The 18040-nt window shown below is 36.7% G+C and overlaps 1 protein-coding gene across 48 annotated transcripts in view; it reads right to left on the bottom strand.

Annotated features, from left to right (window-relative positions):
• PTPRD (protein tyrosine phosphatase receptor type D) overlaps positions 1-18040 on the bottom strand; it is a 408131-nt gene that overhangs the window by 313080 nt on the left and 77011 nt on the right. For 27 of the 48 annotated variants that reach the window (XM_032845511.1, XM_032845514.1, XM_032845528.1 and 24 more), the window contains exon 2: positions 1380-1525. In XM_032845511.1, coding sequence (XP_032701402.1) covers positions 1380-1525 — 146 coding nt within the window. Of the gene's footprint in view, positions 1-1376; positions 1526-18040 lie in introns of all 48 variants that reach the window. The other 21 variants (XM_032845508.1, XM_032845526.1, XM_032845509.1 and 18 more) reach the window with 1 other exon arrangement.

Raw genomic sequence — 18040 nt, 5'->3', positions numbered from 1 at the left:
CTGTCACCAGCAAGTATGATGTCGAAATCCTCTTTGATAAAAAAAAAAAATTCAAATTCATTTAAACTAAAAGAGGTGTATACTACAGATCACACACACATCATTTTCTACATGATAGAGGAAATATTTCTCAGTGATTAAGTTTTTTTTAATGTTTAATCACTGTAAGTATTTGATGTCAAACAAACATAATTTTAAAAATTTATCATTTGTAAACTGAAGTCTACATTTAAATTTCTACCAGTGTAATTAATTATACCCTTTAAAAAGGGATTTGGACTATATATTGCTCTGTGAAAACTGGCAAAAATGGGTAAAATCAAAAATGTTCTGAATTTTGTACTTGCTGTATTTCTTTTAACCAGAAATTGCCTTTATTTTGCCAAACTACAAATTAGGCTATGAAGTATGTCAGAAACTCAGGCAAGAGAAAGTGAGTTTTACACTTTGGGGCAGTTTAGAGGTCTTTCTATCCTTTAAGAATAAGCTATTTTCATCAGGTCTTAAATTCAGGCATGTTATTGTGTGCTGCTTCCAATTTTTCTCTGCATATCATTATCTATTTTTCTCCTCCAAAACGAGCAGATTTCTGAACCATTAGTCTCCTTAAAAACATTCAAAATAATATCTGAATTATGCTTTATCATCTTCAAGTCACTGAGCTTTCTTGTGTAATTTGTTCAAAGGTTTAAATGCCATTTCATCCTGGTTGGGTATGTTCTTCCAGAGTCATGCTTAGGCCAACAACTGGAGTTAATGTCCCATTTTAGTTCATGGTACTTGTAAAACACAGCTGTGAGATTCAGTGGACAACTTCATTTGCTGCTCAGTACCCATTCCCCTTCTTCCCTGTCACAGGCACCTGAATCCACTATGGGAAAACACTGCCTCCCCGCTCCAGGCCATAGGGCTGGATAGAACTAACTTCCTTCCCAGAACAGACGTAGAGTCTGATTAACCGAAAGTAGTTGGTCTGTACCATCCAGTTGTCCATACACACTAGTCCAGGGACAAGTAAGTAACTCAGTGAGACCTGGGAGCATAGGGAGCTTTCACTCATCTTCTAGCCTCCGTTGTGGGAAGATGTGAGACTCACATACTGAAATCTTATGGGGAAACAGTCTGAGGATGAGGCTAATAGACGGATCCCAAGAACCCTGAGCCTGGTACCATTTAATACAAAGTTAGTCACCCGAACCCACAAATTCCTTTTTAAAAAGCCATTTAGAACTAAGTTTCCCAACACAAGCAACAAAAAGAAGGCCATGTCTCAGTGATTATCACACTTCATATCACGGTAAAATAAGCAAGTAATATACAAACCAAAGATACAGCAGATACATTTCTCCCCCAGAGAAACAGAACAATGGACCTAATACCTCAAATCTCTGATTGCTGACTTTCTTTCCTTTTTTATTCCAGACAATTTTAGGTCTTGGGTCTCCTGTAGCTTGGCAAATGAAAGAGGCAACTCCACCAGAGACCCCTGTCTGGTCAACGGGAGTTCTTGTAAACCTTGGAGGTGCTGAAATAAAAAGAAATAAACATCACAATTAGATGGAAAATTGAAACACAGAGTATTACCACACTGCCATCACTTTCCCCGTAGTCCTCAATCCCACTGAGACCAATACATACATATATATATGCACACACCAAGATCACAAAATTAGAAAAGCATCTTCTACTTTTAAGGGTAGTTTAAAGGGGAGGGAGGTAACTTTCTGGTCAAGATATCTGCTCGTGTTTTTATTGCTGAAATCTGTATTAAGGCAGAGATCCAATAACATCCAAAAAGCAACATCACACATTAATTTTTATTACCAATATAAAAAAAAATCCAATTTGTCCTCTGTAACAAAATGAGCTCATCAATCAAAGTGAGTAAAATTTTAGCTCTTTGCTTTGATGCCATTATCAGGGCACTGCCAGAAAGCAGCACTGCCACTGCTAAGCCATTAAAATTAGTGACATTTAAGAGAAATTCTAGGAAATTTTAAGAGACAAGAAATACAGCCCTGAATTATAAGGTTTGGCAAGAAACAAAAATAGGGAAAACTGGCAAAGTGACTCCTTAACCTAAATATTGTGTTCTGCCTTATTTCAAACTTAAGCTCCTAATCTGCATAGAAGATGAGTCAAGAAGCCTCCAAAGTCACGGAGTAGGGGGGGCGGGAGGAGTTAGGGAGGGTGGAAGAAGAAAAGGAATTCCTGTAAAAAAAATATGTAGACTTTAAGATTCCTAAAGATGAAAGGCTAGAAGTTAAAGGGTTTTTAAATGTTCTCTACTTCCTTAAAATATTCCTAACATTCACCCTTTCTCTTCAAAACCTACTTATCATCCAACTTGCATTTCCAGATCTAGAAATCTATTCTATGAGAATTAAATAAAATGAAGATAGGTACTTATGCACAAAGATATCTATAATGCCATTTATTTAGCAAAGACTATATGTACCCTAAATATGAAATAAAATTGGAATTGACAGTAAAATGAACTATGACATGATGATAGAACATCGTACAAATATAGCCAATTTTATATGGATAAATGTTTTATAATATGACATGAGAAATACTTGCAATTCAATAATAAGCCACAAAATTATCAAACACACATTTAAATGAGGGGTATCAGATAATAAAGAAAAATGCAGCCCCTAAAAGGATGGGACAAAATGTGCAAAAACACCAATGGTGGTTTGGCAGACAGGTATATTCATAACTTTTCCTACTTCTTTACATTTTTCTCGCACCCTTGAGTTTTTGCAGTTATGTTGCAATTAATTTTTTTTAACTCAAAAGCATCTTACTTTTCCATTCCATTTTCTTATCCCTATTACAAATTTCCACCCCTACTGTTTTTCAGTTAAATGCTATTGAAAAATGGTTTTAAACAACAGTAGCTATAATTTATTTTGAAAATAATCCTTAGATTTTAAGAAAGAAGTTCATCACTCTTTGCTCATCACCATATTTTCTCTGCCTTGTTTTCATGTTTCCCACGTGATGCTTCTGCTGACCTAAAGGTTTATTCCAACTCTCATCTTGGTTTTCCCAGAGTCAGGGAGGCCAGACTCACATCTCAGCTGTACCATAATGTATATACATCATCTTGGGGAAAAAATATCTCACTTTCCTGTTTCTGTTTTTCTCTTTTTTTAAGATTTAATTAAATAATTTATTTGAGAGAGAGAGTAAGCACACGTGGAGAGAGAGCACATGGGTGGGTAGGAGCAGAAGGAGAGGGATAGAGAGAGAATCTCAAGCAGTCTCCATGTTGAGCACAGAGCCTGGCACTGGGCTCAGTCTCATGACTTTGAGACCATGACCTGAACTGAAACCAGGAGTAGGATACTCAACCAATTGAGCCAGCCAGGTATTCCCTAGCTTTCCTATTTCTTATCTGTAAAAATATGAAATGTAATATTATTTTCAGAGATGCCTTCCAGTTTAAATTTTTCTAGCTTAGTGTATTATCTCCATGATGAGAGAAACAAGAATGGGGAGAGGCATCTTTGCAATGTTATTGCTGGAAAATGAGTCCCCACCTCATCAGCAAATTCCACTTGGTGATAGTAGAACTAGTGGGAACACAGGTCCCTGCCTGTTCAGGAATACTAGGAAAGAAAGCAGGCTCCCACAGCCTTGCTCGATATCACATCCTGCAACATCTCTGGGTAGCAGCACAAACTAAATGATTACCAGAACTGCTGGAAGTACTTAACATGATTTGAAATGACTAACAGTGAAAAGAATAAAAAACACTGTACACTGATATCACTTTTCTGGAAACAAACAAACAAAAATGATATAAGAAGTATTTATGCTTTTCATTCTGCTGTTGCAAACAATGCAAATTGATAATAACCACACACCTGTCAACATCTAATATGGAAATTAAAATCATGCAATTAAAATTCCTAGAGAATTTCCCTGGAAAAGTAAAATGTATTGCATTGCTTGTTAAATGTTACAATACTGTCATTTTTGGAACCTTCCTCTTCAAAGTACATAGCTTAAAAATTGTTAACTCTGAATGAAAATGAATTTTAACAACCTGATTTCTCCTTTAAGTTCTGTTTGGAAATTTCTTGCAAGAATGTATGAATGAGGTTAAAGGGCTATGGTATAAAATGACTATGTACTAACCAGAAATTAAATAAATCTAGAATATAGGATATCATTCTTTTTGCACCAGGTTTGCTTTATTTGTTTGTTTAAGGGATGGTATCTTACTTCTCATCACAAAGAAAAAAAAAATGAAGGGAATTTGGGAGATTCTGACAATCTACAAACAGGCAATGACTACTAGAACAAGTGCTTCCTAAATCCTGATGAGTGGGGACACTAAGTAGTCAAATTACTATTAAACAGGACATCTGACTTCTAAATATAAAACACAGAAGGCAGATTCCCCATATTCTCAGTGAATATGAGGTGAGGTGACTACCATTCCCTTGTTCAAATGTATTTCTGACTTACTTGCTTTTCTGATCCTACCTAAAGTCCTTCTGCTAATATTCACAAATATTCAAATCTGCTAGTGTTATGACCACTGGATGCTATTATAAAGATTTCATTTTTAGAGATGAGGTCAAGTAATGAAATTAACCTATCGAATTGTGGAAAATTTACTAAAATAACCAGTTAGAATCTGCTTCAGCTATGGGACTGTTTTCTTAAGTCCTACTAAATACCATTTTAGTGACTCAGTATTCTTCTAAAAAAAAAAATGGTACTGAAAAGGGTCCTTAAATGTATTATTTGTAAGCAAGAAATGGAATTGATCATAGCACATTTTTAAAAAAAAAGGTATATCAAGTGCACGTACACACAGCTTTTTTTTAAATACAAAATATATTAGCCTTCACAGACAAGAGAATCATGATTTTTTATGGGATTTGATGTCAATTTTTGACATGTGCTCACAAAATCTAAACCAGAAAAGAATAAATGCCATCACTCTATGATACAAAGTTTAGTTTTTAGATAATTTAGTAAAATCCCTTCAGTGAAGGAGACCATTGCATAAATAATCATCTTGGCTGGTCAAACTCTAAGACTGATGCTGTCAATGCAAGGCAGCCAGCCAAAGAAAAGAAATGAGAAAGAGAGAAGACCAAACTTAATAACTCCAACAAACGCTTGAGGCAAGTAAAAATGTTTATTCTCAGAGGGGTATAATAATACATAGCACCACTTCCTCCTCTCTAATATCTCAGCTTACTAAAAGAATGAAATGAATCCTCTGCCTTCTTTTGTCATGAATATTACCCAAATTTACGTAAGGCTTTGAAGATAGGAAGAGAAGAGAATCCACATAAAAGCATAAAACAAAGACTTCTACTAAAAAGCCACGCAATATGACTGCCTCAGGTCTGAGTAATCAAAATCCCCATGTTTATCCCATGAGATACACCAAATATTGCACTTTGTTTAACAAAAACAAACGCACAAATAAATAAATAAATAAAATATCAAGAGCTTAAAGATGGAGAGAAACACATAAAACCCAGTACTTAGGCATGAGTCCTTATAGCTGACTGCCGTTACTATCCACCTAAAGCTTCCCACCCTGTGCTTTGCAAATGCATTTCTGCTCAAGCTGGTTTTGACAAGTGAGGAGTACAACCTTTCATTAAACTAATGCTGGGTACTGTAGAGGTCAAATTACTGTTAGACCTAGAAAGTCTATTTTCTAAATGGAAACAGAAAAGCTAAACATGCATATGAGTCAGAACAGAGGCATGACTGATATTCTAGAACATGTCTGCTATGCTCACTTGCTGTTTTCAAAGACTGCATTTTCAGGATACAGACGCTAGCTCTGGGAATCTGGTGGATTATTCTTCCCTACACAGCACAAGAGGAGTCACAACCGCTCATTGATTTTTCCTCTAAGGGGTTAGTTTGTTTCTTTTTTTCTTTTTTTTTTTAATTATTTTTTTATAAACATATAATATATTTTTATCCCCAGGGGTACAGGTCTGTGAATCGCCAGGTTTACACACTTCACAGCACTCACCATAGCACATACCCTCCCCAATGTCCCTAACCCCATCCCCCTCTCCCAATCCCCCTCCCCCCAGCAACCCTCAGTTTGTTTTGTGAGATTAAGAGTCACTTATGGTTTGTCTCCCTCCCAATCCCATCTTGTTTCATTTATTCTTCTCCTACCCCCTTAACCCCTCCATGTTGCATCTCCACTTCCTCATATCAGGGAGATCATATGATAGTTTTCCTTCTCTGATTGACTTATTTCGCTAAGCATGATACCCTCTAGTTCCATCCACGAGGTGCAATAAAAAATGGAGGCTCTCACTGCTAGGATAAATCAAAAGAAATGTTTCTTTAAATATAACAACTGCACAGTACCTTTGCATCTAATGATCGTAATACTTTGATGCCATATCAGGTTTCAAGTTGCTAGGCTTTCTGAAGACAAGGAGACAAGCCCAATGAACAGTTATTGTTTTGAATTAAGGGGATAGATCCTACCAAGACCAGCAAGCTGCCTTTGGCCATCCTTAACAAAGTGCTCTATCAAGGACAAAATTCTCCCCTTAGTACGCTATATTAGGTAGAGCTAGACATTAATGGGGGAGAGCCCTTGAAATCTACTAGTAATATCCATGCAAGAAAAGAATTTATGAGAAATTCTTAAAGGTTAAGAAGACAACTCAGATTTGCAGTAACTTGATTGGCCAACAGAGAATCACTTAAAACCAAATCAGAAAAAGGACTGCACACTACAAAAGTGAAAGGAAGAAATGAGGGTGCCATTTGTCTAATTTAATTCTAATGAATAAGCCACTTCTGCAGACATCAAGGAAATATGACGAATGAGGAGCAAAACTAACAGCATGTAACTAATTGGCTTTGTTTCTTTCAGCTGATTAACATTTCCTTAAATAGAGAGTTCTGTTTTTAAAGGGATATTTGTCATAATAATGTACTTAAAATCTTGAAAGGGGAAGGTTAATGATGCTGTTTAATGATACTAAGGGAGAGGATGAGGGAATGTTCCGTAAGAATATGTAGGTATTTCTGTCCTTAAGAATCTGCTTCCTCCCAAAAAGATATCTGTAGAATTTATGAGACTGTCAACTGAAACCATTCCCATTTTTTCTTTCTCTTGAAGTATCAGGAAGGGAAGCTCAGGAAATGCAGAGCATAGCAGGAGTCAGGAGTTGTTTTAAGGATAATGGCCAGGTCTGAAGGTATACCAGCTATTGGGGTTTTACAGTCCCTTCCTGCCACAACACACTCATTATCACTGCCCCAAACACAAAGAGTGGCTAGAGTTTAGTGGATGATGAATTCTGTTATGATTCGTTTGATCTCTACTGGGCAGGAGTAGAGGGAGGAAAGAATGCCTGAGATACCAGCAAAACCAAAGTGGCTCATGAAAAGAAAAGAGGGAGGTCTTAAAGTTGACGCATGACTGTACAGGAGGCAGAAGTGCGGCAAACACACCAGGCTGGACTGGTTTCTATGGAAGATGCTCTACATAAACTGGGGCCAGTGAGGATATCTATCCTATCACGTGGGATCTGAACAGGGTCATGTCTGATATCCATGGCCAGCATAGATCTTCAATGACAAAGAGACTTTTTCTGAGTCATGAATGATGCTGTCTTCCAATCTTATAGCCTTAAAATTTGACTTAAGAAGCACTATACTTCAAAATGGGATAAAGAAATACCTAATCTTTAGTGAATACCACACAGTGGATTAAATGTTCTATGTATCTCATGTGCAATGTTTTCCATAGTCCTACAAGATAATAGCATTACTCCTATTTTATAGAATTATAGAAAAATTTACAGTACTGTAAAGATTTGGAAAGAAAGAAGGAAAGAGAGAGAAAAGGGAAAAAGAAAGGAAGGAAGGCTCTCTGAGGTTATGAGTGAGTCATGGACTTTTGATCTAATTGTGAAGCCCCAATATTCCTATTGTGTCAAAATAGAAAATAGGAAGTTACAATGACACTTCATAGACAACATGGTATAACTCAATTTATGGTATATTTTCAAACTGTTTTGGTTAACTATTAAATATATACTGACTGTTTTCTTGAGGGTTTGGCAAGCACTTTGTGCTGTATTACAGCAATTACTTTTCCCTTGTTAAGTGAAAAAACTCAGTCAGAGGCCATATTGAAATTATTCTTCTAATTTCAAGGAGCCAATTTGAATCAGGAATAAATGAACTATGATGTCTGGTCAACAGACAAAATTGATGACACAAAATTCATAAACATATCACATAAGTTCCAGGGTTAGTATGCTAGAACACTTCTGTGTTATTCAGAGAATGCATTAAATTTGTTCATAGTAGATAAAGACAAATACCCCACAGATGTTCTTGATATCAATTTCCCCTTTTCCTTTCCAAAGCATTTCTTTCTTTTTTTTTTTTATAAACATATATTTATTTTTTCCCCAGGGGTACAGGTCTGTGAATCGCCAGGTTTACACACTTCACAGCACTCACCATAGCACATACCCTCCCCAATGTCCATAACCCCACCCCCCCCTCCCCAAAGCATTTCAATGACATATTGTAGGTATGTCTACACCATTAATTGTATTGAGCCTTAACTCTCAATTCTTTGAAAATGACTCTAAAGCAGTCCTCCTTTGGGTAGACAGATGTCTGTGCTTCTGTATAATTACCAATATTCAAGCTGACAAAGAATTGATACATACATTGACAGAAAGGAGAAAGAAAAGGATGGGGAAGGAAAAAGGGAAGGAGGATAAGAAGAAGAAATTTGACTTTATGGAATGACATCTCCCATTTGAACTTTTCCTCAATGTCAAATCCTCATTTCTCACTGCTTGAAAGATTGCCTAGCAGCATTCCAAAATCATTATTGTGGAAACACACCATGCCATCTGCCTTCCCAATCCTCCTCCTCTTACTGTTTCCACTTCTATTTGTGGCAACCCAACCTTGCAGCCCCGACCTCTTCTTTGTCTTCTTCTCCTCCACCTGCTACCATGCAATTATTCAGTCCTATAGATTCTGCTTCTACTACATCTCACTTCTCTTTTTCTCATATCCAATAACAACAATTATGATTCTCCTATGATGATGGACTTTAGAATCCCTTGGGAGCCTTAAACAACAACAGCAACGACAAAAGCTGTAGGTGCAGAGACTCCACTTCAGACCCATTCAAATAGAAAATCAGTGGGTAGGGGTGGGTAATTCATTTCCAGAGGACTCCAGTGTCCAGCCAAGTTTGAGGATCACTTAACAATATCATAGTATTTGAACTCTCCCATATGGTCACCCTCACTTCGGGTATATATTGCTACAATCAATATTACACATTATCGATGACCCTTCTTTTCCCTTCCCATTTTCTTCTTTGGGGTTTTTAAAAATGCATCTATGATTAAAGCTCTTTTCCACTCAAAAGAAATCTAAACATAAGTTGAGTTTTAATAGTTTGTAACTGTCAAATAAGCCCAGAAATTTTGTTTGGCCCTTAAGAACTTTCAAAGCTGCTGCTAACCTATTTTTCCCAAATATGTTTTTACCTTTGCTCATCAAGAACCTAAAGTCCCCTGCCTCAGTGTCCTAGTATACGCTATTTCCTGCACAAAATGATTTCTCTCCCATTTTTGGAATTTATAGAAGCTTTCCATTTCCGACTCTATTAAATACCTTGAAGCCTTCTTTGAGCCTCCCATGTAGATGAAATCTACTCTTCTTTTTTAATCTCTTATTGTATCTCTTATATCTTTTTGCATCTCATTTATGAGTTAAAACAGTCCATATTTTATTATAGCTATTTGATGCTCATGTATTTCTCTTCCTTCACATTAACTGAACCTTGAGAGAAGCATCTGTGACCTGGTCATTTCTGAAGTACCATAACTGCTAACCATCCCCAACACATAGTACGTGTTCATTGCATACACAGAATTGATAAAAGGCTCTCCAAAGTTCTACACCCCCCTAACCCTTGGCTGTACACTTCTGAGTATTTCATATGGATAATAATATTGTAAACACGATTACTGTACCTCTATTTGAATTGTTTGTTTATAACATCAATTAGTTGCAGAATGCAATCTTTCTGTAATACACACTGACACTGTAAAACATCGATATGACATGGTGGGAGACTGACGGAACCAATCAGGTCCTACGCTGGCAAAATGTAGAATAACCATATCACAGAGTCATATGTCTGCCTTAGGACTGAATTCAGATGACGTATAACAATGCTATGAATCTCAAGCTCTTTTATGAATTCACTCCACCTCATTGTGACACATTGTTATCCTCCTCTCTGCCTCTTTTTGTGCATTTCATTTTTAAGTAAAATGACCTTAAATATTATACATAACAGTAAACTCACTATACATATATTAGAATATATAAATAAATTTAAAAAAATTTTAAAACATCCTAATGGTTAGCACCTTGATGAATAGGTTTTAAAATTACTCTATCACCATTTAATATTTAATAATTTTTACATAAGAGGGATTATACTATACTATTATTTTATAGCCTGCATTTTGCTTAAAATAGATTTTGCACATCCTTTTGTCAATAAGTATTTAAATTGAATATAATTTTTACATTATAAGACATATAGATCATGTTTTAATTTACTATTAAATATTTAGGTTGTTCCTAATTTTTCAGTACTATAAATTTTTTTTTAATTTTTATTTATTTATTTAACAGACATAGAGAAAGAGCGAGAGAGGGAACACAAGCAGTGGGAGTGGGAGAGGGAGAAAAAGGCTTTCCGTTGAGCTGGGAAGCCCGATATGAGGCTCGACCCCAGGACTCTGGGATCATGACCTGAGCCAAAAGCAGATACCTAATGACTGAGCCACCCTCCTATAAAAAATGTTTCAATGATTATTCTTATAATTATATCCTTGCATATATATGTAATCCCTATATGTGATTCATTCCTACATGTAAAATTTCAATGCATATGATACATTCTTTATGTAAAACTGTTGGATCAAAAATTATATTTTTAAGACACTTTATACATTTTTAAAATAACACATAAATTCAAGGGAAAAAATATACATCAGAGTATCCAATTACCAGACTACTGATAAAGCTGAAAATTGTTACTTTATCACTGGCTAAATTTTTATCCTTTTGAGCTAAACAGGAGAGACGAAATGTAGAGTTCAGAGAGTGACTGCTATTGAGGAGAAAGCTACTCCCTCAAAAAAGAATCATCTTCAAATACTTCTCCAACACTGCCTTTTCCATTTCTCCTTAGCACAACAGAATGTAAGGTAAATAAATGCTCAGTGGTGAACATTTACAGACAAAGAAAAAAGAGGAAAAAGATGAAGAAAAATATCTACAAAACAGAATTATCAAGAATAGTATTTAAATGCAATAGAAAATAATTTTTCAATTTTAAAACACTCAAGTTCATCTTATTCTTTCCAGTTATTTTTTTAAAAAACTCTTGTAGAGAGGAGATTACGTATGAACTAGTCTGTTTATAGCCGTTAAATAAATTTCTAGCTTGTCTTATGTCAAGATATATTAATACCTGGTCATAAAACACTTGTTTGACAGCAGTAAAAGTTGTATGGCCTTACCACTGTACCTTTTTTTTTTTTTTTTTAACATACAGCCATGGGGCATTATGACCAAAACAAACAATCCCCTGCATTCACCGTGTCTGGACCATAAAACTTCTCTAAACTATTGACATGCTTGGTAAGACCAGCCATCTGTTTTGGTGTAAGACAGTCACAGTAACCACTGGTTTAGTGACATAAATTTCAGAAAGGCTGCTAGTGGTCTTGAATCACTCCTAGATACAATCTGTAAAGCCAGTCTTACCATTCCCTATTCCAGAGTCATGCATTCTTAATGAAAACATGTTATCAGCAGCACCATTTAGATATTTACTCAACATTTTCCACTTTAAGCCCCCGGGTTTGCTTACTACCTACTTATGCATTCAAAATACACAGACCGCACATCCGTTTTTGCTCAATAGAGTGATAAAGGCCTTTATGCTGAAACAGATGAAAAGTCATGCAATCTCCCAGGCTCATTCAGTAAAGATGTGGGCAAATGATACAATATTTATTGGCTTTTTTCATATTCTCTCTAAATGGTAATATACTCACGAGGACATTTAACACAGACACTGTATTTGACAAAAAAAGAAACTACACCGACCCTTCAGCATCTTTTTATAGAATTAGTTTTCAAAGCAGATTCATTTACATCATTCACTGCTAATTTACTCATTAATCATAATTTATCACATCAGATGTGCTGATCATCATTAAAAGTAATCATTTATTCTTCATTCTAACCCGCTGCTTATCATGTACCTGCAAATTGGATCACACAGGAAAGGTAATTGGCTTATTTGAAAAGGAGCATGAGCACAGATATAATTGAAGTGGCAAAGAAAGAAAAACAGAAGATAAAACAAAACCGTCTTTGGCATACCCCTCCCAACCCCTTGCCCAATTCTTCCCCAACTTCATGTTACCAAACTCTGGAATATGGATGTTATTACTTCCCTTCTAAGAAACTCCTAATATATCAATTACATAAATTATGTTTTATTATTGCTTCAGAGGAACTAGAATGGCATGCTGTGCTGGCTTCACTTTAGCACCCATAGTAAGCCAGTGCCACAAAGAGAAGATCAAATGATATCACTGTAAGTGCTTTGAGCCAATAGGAGGTACTGCCTGTAACTCCTACCTTCCAACCCAAGTGAGGGGTTACCGCAACTGCCAAAAGCCTGGGTCATTTCTTGGAACATACATCCATCTTCCAGGAATAAAGGGACTGCAAGTTTTCATAGATCACGTTCAAGTGATCAAGTTTTCATAGATCACTTTCAAACTGGTAAATTAGCAAAGTACTTTGGAAAATTAAAAGTGACTAAAATATTCCCAAGTAACTCCAACATGGGAGGGGTGTGTATATTCGCATATGCCCATACACAACTTCAGTAAGTAGTAAAACAGATCACAAAATAATGTTCAAATGTATTTTCTGGAGAAATTTGAATCAGTTTCATAAGAAAACCTTGTTATTAGATAAAGGAGCATCTCTTTACACATACTGTTTTGAGATGTTACAAAAATGATCTGTCAAAAAGAGAATATTGGAAAAATAAACTGCCTGAGTTTTTATAACACAGGAAATATTAATTATAAAATATAGGTTTATTATAAATAGGATAGCATTTCCTAAAGAAAGTCCATAATCAATATTATCTTCAAAATGAATAATATGATTTTAAAATGCTTCCAATAATGAAACATTTAAAAATTTCATTAGTTAAAACTATTTCTCTGGTGGGGCGCCTGGATGGCTCAGTGGGTTGAAGCCTCTGCCTTCGGCTCGGGTCATGGTCCCAGGGTCCTGGGATTGAGCCCCACATAAGGCTCTCTGCTCAGCAGGGAGCCTGCTTCCTCCTCTCTCTCTCTGCCTGCCTCTCTGCCTACTTGTGATCTCTATCTGTCAAATAAATAAATAAAATCTTAAAAAAAAAAAAAAACTATTTCCCTGGTACTCCATGTTTTATTTGAGGGTATATTACCATTTGTTAAGAAATAAATACACAAATAATGAATAAACAATAGAAAAAAATAAAATGCAAAATAGAAAAAAAAAGACTTTCCTAGACAATGTCATTTTACAGCGAAATGATGATTTTAAAAATACATATGAAAAGTGGCCAGCATTATTTACATTTAGACCAATACTTTGCTAGAGATCATAATACTCTAAGTTTCCAAGGCTTATGTCATAGCTTCATTCTGTGTAATACCTAGCCTATTGCACGTACTCAAAGCTTTTTTTAAAAAGGCACAATTACTTTGGTCATATGGATATTTTATGTGTGAGTCTATGTCCTTCCAGATATTTTCCACTAAGTTGAGATTTTTTTTTTAAATTCACTTTTTTTTTTTTAAATTCAGCCAAAAAGGTATTTGGCAGCAATAAGCAGGATTCCAAATATTCTTATTCAATATTAGGAAATGATTAGGACGGATAACATTTCGTAGGATGTTAAAAATGCTCATTTTCTGGTATCCTTCCAACTGAACACATGTAGCAAGCAAAAGAATGGCATTCATTTTACATATTAAATCCATCCTTTCTAAAATAAAATAAACTTCTTTCTTAGAGTCAAGAGAAAGAATCTGCATTCATACGGCGCAGGTTGGGAAGAGTGTCCCGCTTGAATTTAATCTCGCTAACAATGATGGATCTCGGCATTCTCAGAGTAGCCTGTTACCCACCCATTCTCAAATTCTACGCAGTGAGCTATTTGGAGGTACAAACGATGGAAAGCATGACAACTGGCTTACGCCAGGGCTATGAAGTCATGTACAAGCAAGCTATGATAATAATAGATGATCAACCAGGGCCATGGATTGGTCCTGTCCACACAGAAAACTCAAGTTGACATTAACTGGATCTTGGCACAGCGAGGATAGGGTACAATTCCTTCATTTGTAGATGAAATAAACCTTTAAAGAACTTAAATAAAATGAGCCCTAGATGGAACAAAGTATAATACTATAATCTAATTCTTGCTCTTTTTTTTTTTTTTAAAGCTATGTCTCCGTAAAGTAGCCCTATCAGCATTTCCATGACAGCATGTGAAATCTGAGGAGGAAATGTCTCATTCTTGCCGCCTGTGAACTGAAACACATACAGATTTAGAAAGCCAACAAGAGGAGGGGGAAGGGCCTTCCCCACCCCCCCCATTGAAGTCTGTTATGCTTTGGCCATTCCTTTTGTTCCCATTTTCTCTGACAGCATCAGATTTATCTATACAAATACCCATCTCACCTCTCTTGGTAAGAATTTCAGGAACACCTGAACTCAGAGACACGAGGTAACACTACTCAAATAGTCTGGAAACACTTTTCAGTCGGATCAGTTTTCAAATATCAAGTTCCTAATTTGTATCCCTGGGCAGTGCAGACCCTGGTACCAGCTCATTTCGGTGCAGATTATGCATGCTTTTCTAGAGAAACACATTATCTGAGCCCCAGGAATATGGGAGGCATTCCAAAACAGCAGAGACAGTGAGGACCTTTACTTGCCAACTAACTCCCCCCCAGCCCTTCTCTAATTTACAGCCCAGGGTATTAAGTAAGAAAACAAAGGGTTTTCCCATACAAAAATAACCTTTTTGAAAAACCTGCAAACGAGGTTTTAATTACACTATTTACCAATATAGACTGCATGCAGAAATAAACTAAAGCATTACTTGCTATGGCTGGCTTGCTTTTTTTCCCCCCTAATTTAACTGTTGCAAGTAATATCACAGCAATTTAAGTTAGTTTTGTGACAAATTATTAAGACACTTATTTTAGAAGGAAAATCAGCCAATAATTACTGCCCTGGCAACATGGCTATTGTTCAGAGCAAAACAGAAGCTGTGGTTGACAGCTGATGGGCCCAGCCCCCTGCTAGCCTCAGAACACACTGGCAGATACTCAAAGCCTCTTGCCAGACCAAAGCATGCCTTAGCCACCCTTTCATCCAGCAGGGCTACGCCCATCATCTTATGCTGACTACAATAAAATGACACCATTTTAGGACCTCCTGCAAGGCTGGATTTACCTTTACATGCAAAAAATATTGTATTATTAATGATTCCAATTATGTAATAATACTAGCCTTTTTGCACAATTCTAAAATATCAATGTATAACCCAAGCACATTTTTAGATAAGTGCGCTAAAGTGTTTTGGCTAATGATCCCAATTCGTTATGAAAAGGAAGAAAATGCTTCCCTTGGATTCGTGTAACAGGAGTGCTTGTGAACATACACTAGGCCACAAGTGTGAGAATCTGGATGAATGTAATCTTCCAGAATTAGAAAAAGGGCCTTTAGATTATCCTGGGATAAACCTTCATTCAGTACCAAATGAAAAGACAAAACCTCTGGGATGCTAAAAGTTGAGTGTCACATGCTATTTTTTTGCCTGAATCACTATGTAATCTAATCAGTCACTAATTTAATCAAAGGGAATGGCCTTTTAAAGCTCTTTGCACACTTTTGTCAAATTTTACTACTTGAAGTCTTTGGAAACCTAGCGAGAGTCAAAGCTGCTTTTTGAGGTAGTTCTAAAATGCCAGGAAATAGATCATTTTTCAGGGCTGGTGTTTCAGAGGGAAAAAGAAGAGGAAGCTAAAGGGATGGGCTGCAATTAATATTTAAGTATGCATCAGTTACTCCAATTCACTAAATAAATGTCCTTGTGGTTATCACTGTTTTTCTGAGGCAAAATAAACAGAGAAAGGTAAAACCGCTGTTCAGAATCTGCAGAGCAAAGCAGTCAAAATACTTATGCTTAAGAGACTGAACTCAATGAAAAGCATTTGGGAAAATGGTCATTATTTTGCAAAGGTCCACTATAAGGACTCTGCCCCCTTCTACCATCCAGTGGAGGGTTCTAACAGTGATACCGCTCCCACTAGTTCCCTGAAGTCTCTCCTACGCTGTACATTTGCCTTAAGGTCCTTGATCAGTTCTAGAATACAGCTTTCTCCTTTCCCATGCTGAAGGGTTGAGCCTTGCCTGAGAAAACCGCAACACTGTATGGGCTAGTGCCATTGCAAATTCATGCTCTGAGGCTCAAGGGGACTGGGCATCATCTATCAATCATCTGCTCTCCAGAAGTCTGTCCCACACAGACCTCTCACCTCCAAGAGATTGATGCTCTTGCTCCTACTTCAATGGGGAAAATAATGCCATCCAGCAATAACTTGATGGAAGCCACATTCTATCTGCTGTTTGGTTTTTTTTTTTGTTTCTTTGTTTTGGTTTTTTTGTTTGTTTGTTTTTATTTGACAGACAGAGATCTACAAGTAGGCAGAGAGGCAGGGAGAGAGAGAGAAGGAAGCAGGCTCCCCACTGAGCAGAGAGCCCGATGAGGGGTTCAATCCCAGGACCCTGGGATCATGACCCAAACCGAAGGCAGAGGCTTTAACCCACTGAGCCACCCAGGCGCCCCTCTATCTGCTGTTTTTAAAAACTTCCCTTAGTATATCCTGTTCCACACCAACTGCTTCGCTTGTTTTTTGAATCCCTCTCACCATCTTGGGCCATCCATTACCCCCTCTCTGTACACAGTCAACATCTTCACTCGCACTCTCTAATAACTCCTTCCCTTTTGACCAGGGTCTCTCACAACTGATACTCTGGGTCAGATTCCTTTGTTTTGTGGAACTGGCTTGTGCATTTTAGGAGGTTTAGCAGGGTCTCTGGCCTCTTTCACTAGATGCCAGTAACACCCTCTCACCTCAACTGTGAAAAGGAAATACGGACAAATGTCCTCTGGGAGGACATTCTAAGATTTAGCACCAAAAAAAGCTTATCACATCCCTGTTATCCCCACAGTCACTGTCAAACCAGGATGGTGGGTCACCCTAGCTTAGGCCTTGTCAATTATTTGCTCAACTACTTCCTACTCCATATCTCTCTGTTCCTTTTAAGTATTTCCATTTTATATTTCACATTGCTTGTAAATGCTTCTTCTTCTTCTCTTTTCCCTGTGAGGTTGTGAGACAACAAGAGGGATGACCTGTAGCAGGCACTCCTCCAACATTAAAACTAACCAAGAATTATACCTCCACTGAAGTTTACTGAATTATCAGTCATTGCATGAGATTCAAGCCTATAACCTTTGTGTATAACCTTTGTATTTGACATATTTTGGTTAAGGCCACAATGCAGGAATAAAGAAATAAGAATTATGCACCTATTTATACTTTTATTGAGGAATTATTTGTTATACTCTATGGATATAAGCCAATGGAAGAAATATATATACAAAGATTTTATTCCTTCTATCAAACACTGCTGGTAAAAATAAATTTAATACATGAACATGGTAATTGGTCTCTCTATGTATATAAACCTTTCATTGGATTTTAGCTGCAATGAAGAGAATATTATTCAAGATCATTAACCTGCCTGGTCTGTACTGGCTTCTCAAGTGGATCCTAATATGTGATATTATTAGCTC

This window comes from Lontra canadensis, unplaced genomic scaffold (genome assembly GCF_010015895.1).
Source record: "Lontra canadensis isolate GAN:19392208 unplaced genomic scaffold, GSC_riverotter_1.0 scaffold165, whole genome shotgun sequence".
NCBI lineage: Eukaryota > Metazoa > Chordata > Mammalia > Carnivora > Mustelidae > Lontra > Lontra canadensis.
Note: the sequence above shows the minus strand (reverse complement) of the source record. Positions and strands in the feature narration are given on the sequence as shown.